Raw genomic sequence first — 18,294 nt, forward strand, 5'->3', positions numbered from 1 at the left:
ACCCAGAGTCAGCTGTGATTGGCTCCAGCTAACCAACTGTGACCCTTAAAGGTTCAGTGTGTAAGATTTAGGTGAAAGGGATCTATTGGCAGAATTTGAATAGAGTGATGGTTTCAGTAATGTGTGATCATCTAAATACAACGTGTACAAAATAGTTATTGTCTCTACCCTTGAATAGGCCCTTTATATTTAAATACTTTATATTTACATCAGGAGCGGGTCCTCTCTCGGAGTCCGCCATGTTTTTACTGGACAAACTAAACACCTTTTGAGTTTTGGAAGGGAAGAATGAGGTGAGGTGTGTTCAGCTGCAACACGCATTCTCACCACTAGATGTCACTAAATTCTATACACGGAACCTTTAAAAACCACGCAGTATAGATGATTTTCTCTGAATATTATTAAAGTCTCATAATTACAGTATCATAAGAAGGTGAATCAAATAAGAAAAAAAAGGCATAATCTCCCAAAATGACTGAATTGGTCAAGACACATGAGGAAAAACCGAATGACGTAGAAATTTGATTTAGTTTAGATAATTTGATTTAGTATAGTTATCGATCCACTGTAAAAGAGTATATTTTAAGTACTGTATTTGGGGCACACATGCATGGAGAATATAAGTAATATAAAGAGGATTCACTCTACATCTAAACTTACCTTAGGTTTATCCTGGGTGTATTTTTATCTGCAAATAACTAAATTTTGGTCAGACGACTTACGTTTGAAATGTTTATTTCAGCAGCGGAACATAGGTAGAGTTTGCTGTCTAGGCTCGACTTCATCACACATTCAATATAAAGGGGAGTGATGAATATCTTTGGCCCCCTGTCAGAGCCTACATGAGGAAGTGGGGTGGTGAGGGGACGGGCAGCGATTCTGACGCAGGGCAGCAGAGGCATAGTCAAGCAAAGGGAGAGATGGGAAATCTTTGCAGCTTAAATAGAGTGCCACACTGGAAGCGTGTGAATTGTACAGGATTGTCGAGAGTGAGGCATGTCACATGATTTGAGCAGAAGCTAAATCTGCTGCATGCAAAGTCTAAATGAAACAAAAAATCTGGAAAGGAGAGCAGTGGAGCACAAGTAGCCTATTCTAATAGTTGGCAGGTAAAATGGCCTTCTTCCTGCTTGAACTTCCACCCTCTAATTGATTGAAATGAGATAATGACAGCTTTTCCTGTCAACAAATTGCCTCTACGTCCTCCTGGGAATACAAACACCCTGTGGGCTTCTCCGGGTTGTAATGAAAAAGAGGGAGTGAAGCCACAGCCAAACAAACACAAATGAAGAATGCTGATGTGAGAAGGAGGAGTGAGACATTAGACTGAACAGAGAGAAGATGAGACACATTAAGAGGTAAAGACAGATTTACCATTGGACATGAGACAAGAGAAAGAAGGACTGAGTAACTTATATAAAACAGGGTGAACTGTGGGATCATATTTGGGGTCATGTATACAGGAAGTGTGGAACCACGGCGTCCTCGATAATGAGAATCTAATTGGCCGAGTTTCTTCCCACACTCCTCGTCTTGCATGCAAAAAGAGAGTTGAGCTTTTGTTTTTTAGGAAACAGCAGTTTTATATGGCGTTCTTTATTGATCTACCACGGTGAAAATGTGGGAGGCTGAAAGGAGGCTTTTCATGTGTAAAACACAGTCAGTCAAACTCGGGCTCTGTTTTTCCCACCTCTTGTGTTTGCCCAGGGCACCACTTTGTTTGCTCAATAACAGAAGTTCCCTCCACTCTGCCTCCACTACTCAGTTGTGTTGCACTATTTCCGACTTATTATCTCTGTGACAAATATCATCCAGGGAACTCCACAAACTCACCGAAGCAACTCCACTGATTAATGATTGCAGCCTGGCAAAATAGAATGTATTTTATGGAATAGCATGCAGGAGTAATGAACAACTCTCATTACGTTGAGACATTGAGAAAAAACACGAAATCAAGACAAACCAAGGATCCATTTCAATGTTTCTCCCATTTTGTCAAACAAAACCATATTTAGAACTACTCAATAAATATATTCCACAACACAAGAGTGTTGAAACATCATGCCAACAATTCTGCTGTTCAGCCTCAAGCACTGTGAGTGGTGCAAGAGGAAAGGCCATAGTGCCAATCAAATAAATTCCCATGAGAGCAAAATGTCATGGTCATTTATCCATTACAAAATCTTTTGTGCAAGGCTGATCAGCCTGGATATGTCACAAGAGAAAAAGTCCCGGCATGTTTTAAAATGGAAACAGTTTGGTTCCACAAATCTGCTGAATAATTTCTTTGGAATTTTTCTCACTAAATGTAGATATTTCTTATGCACAAATGTAACATTTTGGCCCAATAGTAACACGAGAGGAAAGATCAAAGGTCTCACCATAATCCTCTGTGGGACTCAGATATCTAAGGCAAAATGCTGTGATCTGATCGGTAATTTTCAAAATATCAAAATGTTGGAAGGATGGATAAACTGAAAACCCACTAACATTCCCAACCTCAGACCCTGCTACCAGCTGAGCAGAGACAAATATGTGATGTAAAGAGTTGATCGCACTTTCTGCGTTTCATGTCCGCTGAGAGTTACATACTTGCTCTGGTCACATGTTCACGCCCACAGTTCTATTCATACTTAAACGAGGATCCGTATTGATCTGGCGTTCTTTCCTTGTGTACCTGATCCTGAATTATTCTATTCCAGTGGGTGGATGTATTGTACCTGGAGCATGCGCAGCTGACATGTACAGTCAGTGCGGTCAAAATATATTTGGGGCTGCACACGGACATCCGGTGGACATGGGTGGATGACGACATTTCGTCAGGAGGACCATAGCAAAGAGACACTATGTGAAAACTATGACTTCATATGTAAAGCAGACACTGTGTAAATAACTGTTACCAAGTGACGGATCCCTCACTTTCTACTCTCCTTAAGGTTTCCTAAATTTGTCCCATCAAAAGATAGTACCCCTATAGTCGAGGGGTGAAGGAGTGAGGATGTCGTGCCTTGTACAGATTGTATCTGTGGCCTTTAACCTAAAAATGTGTTCAAAACCCTTCTCTATTCGTCCACTTTGATTACTTTATCAGTCTCTCACTCTCCCTCCCTCCAGGCAGTGTTTCCAGTCCAGGCAACAGGAAGAGCAGAATAGCTCAGATGGTGACTTTTCTCCTGAAAACAGGAGGAAATCCTGTGTGATATCTATCGCCGATGATGATTGCAGAGCCGCTCAAGGCTTGAGTGAAGCGAAACAATGAGAACAGCTGGCAACAACACAGACACACACACACACACACACAGCCATGTCTTCATGACTTCAGAGGACATCACAGTGACTTAGACTGATCGATGGAGACTTACTCTGACCTCACTTGCCTAACCCTAACCCTTACCCCCAATTGAATGATTGTGATCATTGAGACTTGCTTTGTGCCTATAATGTGACTGTGCAAACAGATTTAGTTCCCGACAACACACACGAACACACCTTATTATCACTAAATCAGTGTGAGTCATGTCCAGCAGCAGCAGGATGTGATCAAGATGTGAACAAGCCAAATAAGATGCATTATATGGCAATGATGCAACTTTGGAAAGAAATCAGAACCTTTTATAGAATGAGCACCAACATAACCTATAAATCAGTGCAATCCTCCTGTCATCCTCAGTGTAACATCAGGGACCTGAAGACAGGTGATTATCCAGGTTTGACCTAATGTGAGAGAATGTTTAATACTAAAAACATCTGTGCTGATAACAGATTGTGTAACATCCTCCCTAAGTATTCCTTCGAGGTTGTCGCCCTATAAACTTTTATAATGTATTCAGCCGCAGAGAGATGAAGCTCCGCCAGACCCTCCTCCTGTGGCTGGATACCCTGCATGCGCTGCACCTCCGCTTCATAACCTGGAGACCAGGCAAATTAACGCACATGGTAAAATACACAAGACAGTAGCCAAAACATCGACTTCGATTTAACGCCTCCAGCCCGGACCACCGTGAAGAGGGTGTGAGTAGTGCACAAATAATAATAAAAAGGAAAACGCCTCAAAGCTTCGTAAAAAGGAGGATGTTAAGTTGCTAAATGCGTAATTACTGAAAGGAAAAGCAAAGAAGACTCCAAATACTCCACACGAGATGATCCCGACCACTAAATAATGATAGATAGATAGATAGATAGATAGATAGATAGATAGATAGATAGATAGATAGATAGATCACTTAATTACCTTTATATGTCAGTCTCAGCCGTGGTACATTTAACTTGGTCGCTGAGACGATAGTGACAAGTAGCGCAACAATGTGGAAGAAATGCGTAAATTCCTTCATTCTGCTTGAGATTCAATGCATCTGTTTTTCAGCTGATGATTTAAAAACGACCTAATTCCAAGAGAATACAGTTGGGGGTGGAAATAGGCGTTTTCAGGTAAGTTCCCCCGGTGCGTAAAAAGGATCGTCTGCCGAGCAGCCGCGTGTCCACTCCACTGGTGAGGTGATTCAGTGACTGCGCTCTACAGACCGGCGCTCAGTCACTCCGCTCCCAACAGTGAGAGAGAGAGAGAGAGAGAGAGAGAGAGAGAGAGAGAGAGAGAGAGAGAGAGAGAGAGAGAGAGAGAGAGAGAGAGAGAGACCACGCCTTTACAGCATAGAGAGAGAGAGAGAGAGAGAGACTTGCGCTCCTTTACGCACAGCTCCCGGCAAACCAGGCGCACTTGGAGGCGCGCTCCTACAAGTGAATATCACAGCACTATTTCAAAATCATCTGGGAGTGAGTTGCATTTAATAGCATATGATACCATGATAAATGTGAAGAGAGGCCACAAAAACAGTTCAGCTCCAAACTAAATCCAAAATAGATCTTAAACAATGAACAGGAACGACTTTGGCTAACAGGAAGAGAATGCACTACAGTGCTCACACGGAATCAAAAGTTGTTGGGATGGGTTAAAGGACAGCTCGTGATGATTAAGCTCTTTTTTTTCAACAGATTTCTATGTGTTGCGAAATAGAAACTTCAGTCCAATTACAAAAGTAGTCTGATTCTTGGATTTTGGGTGACCTGGCACTTTAATGCTCCACGTATGAGGAACAAGCCTCCAGAGGATACAGGTGTGCTGCACCTCGCAGTTCTGTTAAACCAATGCAGAACACTTGACTTTTATTGAATCCATTAATTACTACTCTCTTACACTGCACTGTTACATTCATTCATTCATTCATCTATCTCTATGTAACTATTTTTTTGATTTCTTTTTTGCATTGTCTTATGTTGCCATAATGCCTTTTATATTTAACTAGTACAGTGCCTGTTGTAAACCTGCCTGTTTGTAATGTTCTGTTCTCTTGTCCTGTGTTGATGCTCTGGAGCTACTTCAGAATTATTCCTTGTCATTAGTGAGTCCTCCTCAAACAGTTCCACAATATACTCTCACTTGTTATCGTTTGTGACGTTTTGTGCAGAGCTTTATATAAATATATTTACAGTCTATGGTGCAGAGTGAAGCTGGAAAACTTTGTGTTCATCCTGGTTAATCTGTATTATCTGCCCCCACTGACTTACAGAGCGCTGGTCGCCAGTCTATTCAAACTGTACTAATATTGAACATATTACACGTCCAAATCCCACTAAACTTGGCACTGCACTTCCTCGGCCAATCAGCAATACACATGTCAAGTGTGAAGCGGATTAGATGAACGCTTCACGAGATCATTCCACAGAGAGACAGAGACAGATGTTTGTGGAATTAGTTGGTAGATGTAAAGCACCTTGAATTGCCTTGTTGTTGAAGTGTACTTCACAAATAAACTTGCCTTGCCTCGCCTTTTAGCAAGTTGTAGGCCTGTCGGACAACTGATGAAGAAAGACGCCCTTCCATCCGACGTTTTAATGAAACATGAATAATGAACAAAAGAATGAATGAAATTTAACAAGATGAATAAACAAAAACTGAAAAAAAACATGTATCTCCCTGTCAGCTGTGAGCCCTCGACATACTTGGCCTTCCTTAACCCCTTCAGTGGGATGCACACTAGGACGTGCTCAGTAGTTTAATTAAGTTGAGGGGTACCTTCCACACAACCCCCCTCCCGTGTGCATCTATTCACTAGCGAGCCTACAAGTGAGCACAGGGGTCACGACAGGGTGATAGAGAGCCATTGAGGGTGTCAGTGTTACCCCGACCCCGAGTCTTTTGGGAACACTTGTTTGTCGGAAAGAGGCTCTCATACATGTTTGATAAAGGCTCGGAGGCAGAACGCGGGGAAGGAGCGGAGCGTCAAAGTGTCGGTGGGAACGCTGGGTGCTCGAGATGACAGCGTGTCATGTAGCAGTGCTGAGGGCTTCTTTTGTCCACTATCTGTTCATTCATGTTGTGAGGAGTATTCCTGCCCTGGGCTGAGACAAAGAGACGATCTTGAGTTTGATTCTCCCTCAGTTATTATATATCCCTGCATATATATATATATATAGTGAAAGAGTTTGATTGAGATGAAATGGATCTTTGGTACATGTTGAACTCTTCACCTCAATAAGATGCGCTATTCAGAGAACAAGATATCAAATTTTCTATTTATTATCAATTATAACACATTTGCAAATATTTGCCAAATTTTAGAAAAAGGCATGTGCCGACAAAATCTTAGATATAAAACTGGAAATGTATATTTAGTTTTGGAGAATATTGATATATAATCATTCTATAACCGACATGTTTTTATCCAAATTATTTTATCAATCTCCACGATACAAGTAAAGAAAAAAACATAAGTGCCTGCAGAGTAGTACATTAAGTATTTTAAACATTATTGCAGTATAAACAAAATGATCAAATTGCTGACAACACACACTCAACTTCATTCCAGTGGTGCTGTGCTTCTCAAAATTAAAATCAGGTTTCGAGTAATCACGAACGCATACTGATGGAATAAAGATGTTGCTACTTGTCTTCAGGCACGTTTTTCTTTTTATCCTTTAGATGACAAACATGTTTGAAAGGATTTTGCTGTGCCATCATCAGAGACTCTGAAATAGTATCTGCGGTTTCTGTGTCTGCTCTTGTTTAGTGCAATCATGCGAAATGAATAAGAAAATCAGATACAGTGGCACGTAATGTGAAAAGCTGTGTGGAGGCCAAAGGCTGCCGGTGGGGTTGTGATGATATTCATGTTGTTTGTCATCATTAATTTGGTATTAATCTACTGCTGCCTATGCTGTTTTAAGATATTTGAGACTAGATTGAGAATCCAGACTGTTTTTTGATAATCATTATGCTCCTTGAAAAACAAGTTAATTCATTCTAAACCAAACAACTGATTATGCAGCCTTCAAGTTCAAACGTTTAAAAACTGTCTGTGATGTATTTATTCTGTTTATATGTTGACTATGCATGCATAAACAAACCAAATGTGACTTACTGCACACTGCAATTTAAAAGAAATATTAAAAAAGTGAACCAAGAGTATGCTATCTACTTTTTCTTGTCGTGTCTTTTTCCCAAACCACAGTGAACATACATGTTATTTGCTGGAAAACCACTTATAATCTAAATTTAATTTGCAATAAATAATTTTTTTCATACAAAAACAAAACAAAACAACAAGTAATTATAGAAATCAGTGAGGGCTGTTTTTTTTTGAGTGAAACGCTCTTAGCTGGCCTTTGATTAGACGACACTTGTTTTTGAAGGACAAGCAGACGTGGGAACACAGCAGAAGAGGAGGCCACAGGCAGAGCGGGAGTTCAAGAGCTGAATTAATGAATTTGTAAAACAGCTGCCAGCTTAACATCCCTATTCTTGTGTGTTCCCTGTATTTTTCCCAAAGAACTGGTAACTGGAAATGCCTCTTAGAGAAGAAATGCCTCTTTAGCCGCAGGACGGTAAGAGGAAGACGAGGAGCATGGGCTGATTAGACTAAATGAATTTCCCTTGGCCCTGTTTCACTCTTCTCTCATTTTCTCTGTAAATTCCTCAGTGTCATTACCAATCATAGACAACAGTAATGTGGGTTTCAAACATGGTGATTGCTCTTCAAAACCCCACATCAGATCTTCCTGCGCCTCAGCTCTACCATCCAAACTCTCAAACAGTGTAATTCAGTCTGAAGGGAGCAACATACGTCTCAGAATTCATTGTGTTTAAGAACTGCGGTCAATTGTCTGATTGAATTGTCCTGTCTGAGCGAAGGACCTTCTTTGCGCCTCACAAAATCCTACTGGGGCCGAGTTATGCTCTTAAAGCTGTCAGTGGAGATGAAGCGCAAGAGCACTTACCAGCATCTTGACATTGCGTCACTTTGACAAATCAGACTGGCGCTCCATGAGTGGTGATTGGGAATGGCGGGGCAGAAGTTCATGAATTCACAATGTGGGAGGTATAGAGCAGAAGAAGTGGATGGAGAACAATTTTTGAGGCACAAGACAAGGAGACAGCTGGTGTGTTTGTGTGTCTGCCTGAGGGCTCATAAATGTTTCATCTCTCTTGGCCCTGAGAGGAGAAACCCAGATAATGCAGTTGACATGAGAAGAGACACAGTGGAGGACAAAGTGACTCAGGAAAGTCACAGCGAGTGGAGAGAGAAAAAGGGAGGTTTGAGACAGAGGGAGTGGAAAACAATGTCCAGTGTGTTGTACAATGACCTGTGTCCACACACAGGAAGCTCCAGGATGAGCATTAACATGAGCAGTGCTGTCAGCATCAGAGTGGTGCACAGCATTAGGATTAAAACTCAGTGGTACTGCATGAACACGTCACTTCTAGAAGTGAACTACTACACTTTGTTACAAAATCATATAATGACCTTGTTGGGGGAAAAAAAGTAATTGCTTCCATTGTCTTGACCGACATTCTTAGCGTTTCAATTTTCAGAAGCCATGAGAAGATTCTCGTGAAAAAACTAGAAGGGAACTTGGAGAGTGAGTACCCCTGCCAAGGCGGACACAATATCTTGCATTGTTAAAGAAAGTGGATCTGCTCTCTTTATCGAATCCGTTCCAAAAGATACAGTGTTCTTCCCTGACACATATCCCTGCCTTCAGAAAAGTTTCATAAAACACTCAGGAGTACAAAGCTTCCCCAAGGTCCAACACTCTTCTCTAATTCAATCAAGCTGCAGCAAATTTCAGACACTCCTAATTTAAACATCCCTGTTTTTCTATCTAGATCCATAAATATAAGAATGTACAAACAGGAAACAATGTGAAATATCAAAATATTATAAACATTAGAAAAATGATTGACATTGGTGAAAACATAAAAAGAACACAAAGGGGTTCTCCCTTGGCCTGTACCCCAGCCCTCTGAAATGTTTCAATGAAATCAGATCAGTAGTTTTGCAGTAATCCTTCTAAAAGACAGACAAGCAAATAACAATGAAAACAATAGCACTCATTAGAGTGTAAACCTCCGCCAAGTCCCCATTAATTGACTCAAGTTGCAATAAATTCCGCACACTCATAGATATCAGGCTGTGTATGCCTGATATATTGGTAGATCCATGCACTATTTGCAGGGAAATTGGTGAAAATGTAAAAAATGGAACATTAAGGAAAGTTTTTAAAAAAGCCTTGAGACACACCAACATTTGTGGGTTCTTTCCTGACCCATACTGCGTCATTCCACTAAGTGGCAATCTGTCCAGTAGTTTTTGTGCAATGCAGCTAACTAACAGAAAAGCAAGATAAGCAAAAACATATCCTCCTCCGCGGAGATCAGCGTAAGCAGTTGTCCACTCTGTTTGAGCGGTAGTGACTATTTGCTGGAAGCAGCACGTAACACTGAAGACCCAATGTGTGTGAAGCTCCAATAAATAATGTACTGAACAAAAAGTCAGTGTTTCATTCTGGAACATGACCCCACTGACAATTTCTATCAATTATTTTCCATGCCTTTCACTGGACATTCAGCATTCGTTACCTTGAAAAACTCCCAAACTGCAATTGAAAGCCAGTCTATGTCAATGCCAGTAGCAATTACAGGAAATCGCACGCCTGACATTTTCCAAGATTCTTCTGAGCCAGCTGCCGAAATAAAAGCTTTTCAACAAAAGACATGTTGACATGATAGGAAAATCACTGAAACTGAAGCCATTATACATTTTTATTATTTACTCCTGTGCTCTTCCTATACAGTGAAAGTTAAATGTTGTCCTTATAAGATACAGTGTGTTTAGTTCTTATTCTACTTGTGCAACACACTACAGACAATGTGTGGCCTGTCTAAACTAAAGGACTCAACTCTCCGTCGTCACTACATTATCATTACAGCTTTGCTACATTAAAACCCTAACCCTAACCCCCCACACTTTGCTAACACTTTATATATATATATACTATACTAACACTATACATCGGCACATGCATATGCTGAATTGAGCTTTGTCTCAGTTCAGGGGCCACATCCCTCAGAGGCTGCATTTGAAGACAGACTACATCACAGTGCCGCGACAAGGCTTCTTTAAGTGTGGCCAACAAATGTGTCCTTTCATTCCCGTGCAACAGAGGCTCAAACAGGTGGATCCTTCTCAGGCCAACCTCGCTCACTGTGGCGAAGCTAATGGCGTAGCAGAGTTCCAGTAAATGCAGCAGCTCAAACCATCTAATGATGCCATGGTAGGAGTGGGATAAGCTGAATAGGAAATCCTAGTCTCATTTTGTTTTGGCCTTTGTGGTGTACTGTGTGTGGCCCGGAATGGCCCTGTTGACTGTGACCTCAGCAGGAAGCCCTGAATTGGGACACAGCTATGGTGTGGTGATGAACATCGGCACGAGGGAGAACGGAGATGGAGGCTTATCCTTTATGCACTCATATCTTCTATGACAAACACAGAATAACAACAGATCTTTGACATTTCAAACCAAGGCCACACACTGAATGGGTGTATTGTTTCAGTCAAATGTTTTAGAAAAGGCAGAAGACTTGAAGAAGTTGAGCAGCTGCTGCCTCTGGGACAAGGACAGTACATTGGCCCAGTTTCTACACTGGCCCACATGTTTGGCCATAAGGTTTTTAATAGTTTTTTTCAAATGTTAATTTTTTAATACAAACTGCACAAAGAGACAGATGAGGCTCATGTCTGGTCCAAGCATCTGTGATGATGAACATTAAAAACCGGATACTTGTGTTCTGTTCCATTATTTTCCTCATTTGTTTTGACCCAAATAATTGGCTGGAAAAGATGATGGAGAAATGATTCGTTCCCTCAGTGAGCCAGCCGGAGGATGGAATTGGAAAGTTAACAAGCCAACAGTGATTCTCCTTAAATATTCTACCAGAGTTTATGTTTCTAATGCACGAAGCCATATAGGTACAATTACACACCCAGGACCATCTCTTCCCCACTTGGATTATTTAGCTCTTCAATAACTTTACATGCTGTAAGGGACGGGTCATAAAATGTAAGAAATCCCAACACAAACACAGCTGCAATCATTCTTTCCATCATCATACAAGTTGAGGAAACTAGACAAGAAATCCTCACCTCGTTCCAGGAGGAGGTGGGAGCTGGATGTTTTCGCCCTGTAACTAATGCCAACACCACAATTTGCGCAACAGTACACTGGAACTTTTGAGCCATTTCAGCATGACAACAGGTCAGCAAAGACATCTAGTCACTTGGTTTGTTCAGTATTTTCCTCCAGGATGAAAATAAATTAAAACATATATGAATTTCTGCAAATTATTGGTGGATTCCCATCGGTGAATTACTCACGTACCTTTCCTCTAGCATTACTGATTGGTGAAAATCTGATGTAGCGTGTTTTGATTAATGACCAAACACCAGATAATCCAATGATATTTTAGACAACACCCTATAACCAAGATGTTTAACATGATAATAAACCACATTATTCGTTTTACTTGATTTTTCTGTTGTCGGTCTGCTTCTTAAATCATTCATTCATCATCATTCAATGGGAATTTAAAAGCTAAGTAATAGGGCCAAGAGACAAATAAAAATAAAAGTCAAAATGTTCAATATAAAATCTAATATATAAGAATAAATCAAAACTACTCAGGTTAGCACACATGCCTCTACAAAATACGTCAAGTAGATTCCTTAGTGAAATTGTTCTTCAGAATCTGATTAAGATACAAGGAAATATTTTCTCTTTCAGCTCATAAACACAGTGTTGATCAGTATCAGGACTGAAAACATTGTCTGTTCTGCAGGAGAAACAAGCTGGCTGCATTCACACAAACTGCAATCACTGCTGATGGACAAACACAAGGATATCGATTGTTACGGCAACACTCCAGGGATGTAACGCTCCGGCAGATCACACAGCCGTCAGTCACTCCTCTAACTGGGTTTGATGGACCAGAAGAGTTGATTTGATTCTCAACATATTAACTTTAATTCTGAAATGCCTAAAATAATCTTCTTCTGGTATAGTTTGACTCTATTCTCCATATTTTGACACTATTCTTGACATGTTAACAATTTTACTCTTGTTTTTTTGTTAGGCCTAGCCCTAATATTTTTCCATACAAGGCAGGATTTTTCATTGTGTAAGAAAATTATGTAAAATGACAGAGATGCATTTAATGAACAGATTTTCAGAATTTCTCAAGAGAAAACATTTGTCAGCGATTCTTTGCAGTGCCACACACAAACTGTCCCTTTCTGCCTGAGTTAATTCAGAGGTAGAAGGAAAGAATGAAAGACACATGACAGAAGAGAGGAAAGAATTAATCGTGAGGAAAAGACAGAACAGGAGAGAGATGGCAGAGAGGCAAGGAGAAAGGGAGAAAAATTACTAATCCATCCAGAACAAGAAGAAGAGAGGAAGAGGGAATGTGGCTTGAAAATAAGAGATGATGAGAGAAATTAGATAATGGAGGAAAAGTGGGGAAAGGACCATAATAAATGGAAGAAAGGAGTGGAGGTGGACAAAGGATGAGACAAGAGGGGATAATACAAGAAAGTAGAAGAAAAGAAAGAAAGCAACAAGGAGACGATGACAGAGGGAAGGAAAAAAGGAAAAGAGAGAGAGAGACAGGTAAAAGGTACCTGCACACACTCTCTCACACACACACACACACACACACACACACACACACACACACACACACACCATGCAGTCCCCTTTAGGACTTGTATGTGCCCCAACTCTTCATTTAGACTGATTAGAGTCTGACCTTAGCAGTGAACTCTCTCTCTCTCTCTCTCTCACACACACACACACACACACACACACACACACACACACACACACACACACACACACACACACACACACACACACACACACACACACACACAGGAGGACTCCTGCCTGTCCTGATTAAGCGGTGACCCTGCCACTGACCACTGGACACTAAACACTCCCAGACCAGGATAAAACACAGCTGACGTGCAGGAGAGGCCACATGGGGACGTCCTCGAAGCTGAAAGAACAAAAAGGAACAAACCTAAGCTGCATGAGGAAATCATTATATTTCAACTCACTGGAGCAGGAGGCAGGATTCAGAGGGGTTCTACTACGATGACATTTTGACCTTTAATACTCAAGGTTTTCAGTGGTTTCATCTCCAGAACAGCTTTTATGTTACAAAATAGTTTCCTTTGAATTTAAATTACTACTTCATAACACACTTTTATGTTGCTCTTATGTTACTCTCTTTAATGCATGTTTGGACTTTTGCTCTGTTAGATCTCACCATATATTTATATATTTTTTTTTAAAAGTCAATAAAATACAAACCATATAATATGTGATTTTGTTCTATTTTTCCACTGTGTATTTTTTCTGGAAGAGCCTGAATGTGAGTGAGGTCATTTTCATACATATGTTGCCACCGCAGAAAAAGTCCCTGTGTGTTTATGTACAGCTCCTCGTCATCTGAAATGAAATGTTCCTATGGAGCAGGAAAGGAACAGCTTTCTATAAACAAATGGACAAGCTTTAAAATGCAGAGTGAAGAGACATCAAACAGAATTGCTGTGTTATAGGCTACTATAAGTGTATGATTACATATTTTATCCTCACTTGTTGATGCCCTATATTGTACTCCACCATTAATATTCTTAGAGCATAACATACTATTAGCAGTATTTAAAAAGTCTCACATATATATAACCCACAAAACATAACCTGGGATAGGTACAGAGGCAAGTATGCCCAGGATATGTGTTCAGACTAATCTCTAACTGCCAGATAATAATAAATAAACAAATAACTAAATAGAATCAAATTAAATCTGAATTTGTGCCAGGTAATATTCTTACATTGTAGTTTTCATTGTGCAATTAAAAGTATGATGTGCAAATATAAAGGTTAAAAAGTGCATTGCAGCTCAAAAGGATGATCCTATTCATGTATTCCCAGGTATGTTTATTTATTTAGTTGTGTGTTTGTTTATTTGTTCATTGGTTAATAGGCTTGTTTGTGTGTTTGTTTGTTTGTCCATCCATTTCTTAGCTTGGTTGGTTGATTTGTCAGCTGGGATAAACAAAAACATATGTACAGTTTTCGATGAAACTTGGTTGAAGGATGAGACATCGGCCAAGACAGACATGTTATCATGACTCTGGATGATAATAATAATTCATTGATCTTGATGTAAAAAATCAGCCATGTTTTTATGACTGATATCTGAGTGTCTGTAACTTCTTGCATGTACATGTATCCAGCAGTTTTGAATGTGCTTTCTTTAGGGAACTTCAGGGCTTTGGTGGAGGTATGCGCTCTACTGAGTGCTAAAACGGAACGACATGTTGACCTCCACTCCCTCTTATTCTCAGAGATAGTTTCTTTTTTAATTTGTGATTTACTGCTGGTTTTTCCCAGAAACCACCTGGGTTGTGTCCTGTGGTGGGAGAAACAAAGCTGAGTCAAGACAGAGGAGAATCTTCTTCACTGATTTACAGCAAAAACACCTACACACGAACATAAACTCTCTAATGTACAATATATTTCAGGAATGACGTGTCCCTACCATGTACCTTATTTCTTCAGTTTTCATTCTTAGTCTCACCTTTTTTAGCTGATGCCACACAAAGTCAAGACTGACAAAAATATTCTCACATGTTATGCATGTGTTATTCTCCCTATGCAGAGACTTGGCTCTTGTAATGGGCGAAATGCAAGGAGACATGCACAACCAGATAGCTCAATCCTGGGTTAAATCCCAACTGAGCAGCCTCTCCTGTCTTCACCCTCCTCCCCCCATCTAAATCATCCACCGCTCTTCTCTCCCCTGCAGCGAGCTCTCAGTTAGTTTCCAGTCGAATGCATGAAAACAGCGTGAGAGGAGGAAAACAACCAGTGACAACCTCATCAACTTTATCACGACAAGACATAAGTCGCCAATTTCCTTTATTTTAATTTATTTTTAAATGGAAACATTGTTCCTTATACACCAAACTACTCCCTCAGAGGCCTTTATCGTCCACTTTGTATCAAAGAAAGTAATCCAAAAAAAGCTTTATCTTTAAGCCTTATATCTGTTGCCATTAATATGTACCTTTACGTTGGTTGCCAATAAACCAAACAAAGAAGAAGATGATTTAGCTTATTCAAACATGTTGTCTTTTCTCATCTTAAAACAATTTGTTTATGTTTTCAAAAATTATGTAACTGTACCATGATTTCCACAATGTATTTAATCTCCTACATTCTTTATTTCTTTATAGATTGATCCTGTTTTGATTTGAATTGGTTGTAACTTTTGCCTTGTGTCAGTGATGGCTTGTATGAATACAACACACGAAATCTTCAATAAGCTGTATATCAGTATAAAGCACTTTGGGCATATATTAGTATAACAGAGACAGAAAAGGAAGAATATATGCCATAAATACTGTCTACATTTTCAACACATGCAGCTCATGTTGGCTACTCCGCTTTCTTTTCAACTTCTGCACAGTCTCCTCCTCCCAGTGGCTCTCTGCGGCCTCTCACCACTGTTTACCGTCTCCTGAAGCAGAGAAGACCTGAACAATAATCAGTAAATTAAAACAAACAGCCCGGTCGTGTGTCTGCTCGGTGAGGACAAAGTGATGATTGTTGTGTGGTTCCTACAACACGCCAAGGTCAAGACCCTGCACTAGAGATCACAATCCCTTAATGTGGCTGATCAGTTTGACGGTGTCATTAGCACGCACGCACACACACACACACGCACACACACACACACACACACACACACACACACACACACACACACACACACACACACACACACACACACACACACACACACACACACACACACACACACACACCATGGTCTACAACCTCTTGACCCAAAGATCACGGTGCCAGATGTTTATTTGTTGATTCCCTCTATCCTTGAAGACATCCATCATCACTGTCAGAGTGGAGCAGCAGAGTGTGTGTTTGTGTGTGGGGGCGTGACTGAAGCATTACGGGTGCTGAGTGAAATGCTGTGTGTCAACATTTAGCTCAAATAAAACTGACAGGGGTGGCCGTGGAGGATATTTCTAGAAGGTCAGGTCTGATAGCATTGTGTTTAATTTTAGGTTCAGGTTAGGGTATGTACGTGATGATTAAGGTTAGAGGGTGAGATAATGTGTTATGTCAATAAAGGTCCTCACTTGATGAGAAGTACGGATAGAGGGGGGTCAATACACACACGTCTTACTGTCATTTAGCCTCACCTTTACTGCTGCCCTGCAGACAACGTACACACACACACATAAACAGTCTACACACTGCCAAAAGACTAAACAAACATTCGTTACACAATTTAACACTCCCTCAAGGTTCCTATAAAACATTGAAAAATGAGCTGAAACACGGGGAAAAATCCAGATTTTAGGCACTCAGATATTTTTGACTGTATTGTCCTCATCAGCATGATACAGGACTCTGGTTTGAACTCCTTTGTCAACAGGCAGGTCACGTGACTCCTCCATGATTAAAGTCTGGAATTAAACTAAAAGGGTGCTTGGAGACACCCTACGCCAATTAAGGCTAACGCTCTATCTTGATACGATCAAGAAAGAGAAAAATATTCCTGGATCAGCCCATTTATCCAGATCTGCCCCATAAAGTTCTTTCTTGGTTCATGCCTCCCCCTCCAGAAATGGATCTTGGTTCAGTAGTTTGAGTAATCCAAAGTACAGACAAACAAACAAATGGTGACGAAAACACAACCTCCATGGCGGAGCATACAAATTAAAACCATTCAAAAGATAATTTTACCAGTTAAAAACAGAATGTGTCAATCATACTTTCTCTAGTTTAATATACAAACAGTAATCAGCTAAAAAGTTGAAGCAGACTGAAAATCTTTCCAAATCTTAATGTGGCTGTTTTAATCTTTGAATTTGGGTTTAACAATTAGAACATCAGAGCAGAATTATGAATTACTTTGTTATTAAATGATATTTGACTTTGATATTTTCAGTAGTGTGCTACCAGCAGCAGCTCTCTCTGTTGTTAATGGCCAGTGAAGTCACCTGCTGTTCTTTAGTGTGTTTCCTGCAGCCTCACATTTCCAAAACCAACAACTAAAGTGGATTGACTGAAATAATATTTTTCTGGGTTGCATATCACATTTTTCAATCCTTAACTTGCAACTGATGAACACACACTCCAGACACAACACACAGCCCGAGGTTCCCGGCCAACTAAATCAAACTTACAGGGCATATTGACAGAGAAAAGCATACAGTTACATCAAACCTTTCACTTCCAATTAAAAAAAACAACTGTGAGTCAAATTTGTAACATTTCATTTCTTATATATTATTTTGCTTGGAGATGATAAACACCAGTCCTGCTGCTGTTCCTGCTGCGGTCTGACCCCAGGCTTTAAAGGTGGGCTGCTTAATGTACCATAACCCTCACAGCATAATGGTTTTCAAACCTCTGAAACAAGGAAAAACACAGAGCCACCTTAAAATTTATGAGATATTAAATTTCTTTCCATTACATCCCAGTCAATCCATCACCTTTAAGACTTATAAAAATAATCTCCAGGCCTTTGAAACAACTTAACGGGTGTTTAAGGCACGGGGAAGAGGTGTGTGTGTGTATGCGTGTGTGTCGTTGTGCTGATAGATGTAATGAGACATGATATAAGCTTTATATATTCCATATCCTCCACTCTGAAATTCCTTCACATGATTGGATATATTTAAATCATGCTCAGCCATATTTAACAAACAGAGTCACTTTTCATATAAAGATGAAAATGTAACATTCCACTGTAGGATGTTGAAAGAGTTAGGTGTTACCTATTCAGACAGAGAAGAAAGTGAGTATTAGTGGGAAAGTATCCTCCGCCATAAAACTACTCATTCACAACGTTACCCAAGATAAAAA

At 40.2% G+C, this 18,294-nt stretch overlaps 1 protein-coding gene across 2 annotated transcripts in view; it reads right to left on the reverse strand.

Annotated features, from left to right (window-relative positions):
- sema3bl (sema domain, immunoglobulin domain (Ig), short basic domain, secreted, (semaphorin) 3bl) overlaps nucleotides 1-4,545 on the reverse strand; it is a 65,307-nt gene extending 60,762 nt beyond the window's left edge. For both annotated transcript variants that reach the window (XM_034590491.1, XM_034590490.1), the window contains exon 1: nucleotides 4,232-4,545. In XM_034590491.1, coding sequence (XP_034446382.1) covers nucleotides 4,232-4,331 — 100 coding nt within the window. In that variant the 5' untranslated portion in view covers nucleotides 4,332-4,545. The remainder of the gene's footprint in view (nucleotides 1-4,231) is intronic.
- Between the last annotated feature and the right edge of the window lie 13,749 nt (nucleotides 4,546-18,294).

Source organism: Hippoglossus hippoglossus, chromosome 7, assembly GCF_009819705.1.
Source record: "Hippoglossus hippoglossus isolate fHipHip1 chromosome 7, fHipHip1.pri, whole genome shotgun sequence".
Lineage (NCBI taxonomy): Eukaryota > Metazoa > Chordata > Actinopteri > Pleuronectiformes > Pleuronectidae > Hippoglossus > Hippoglossus hippoglossus.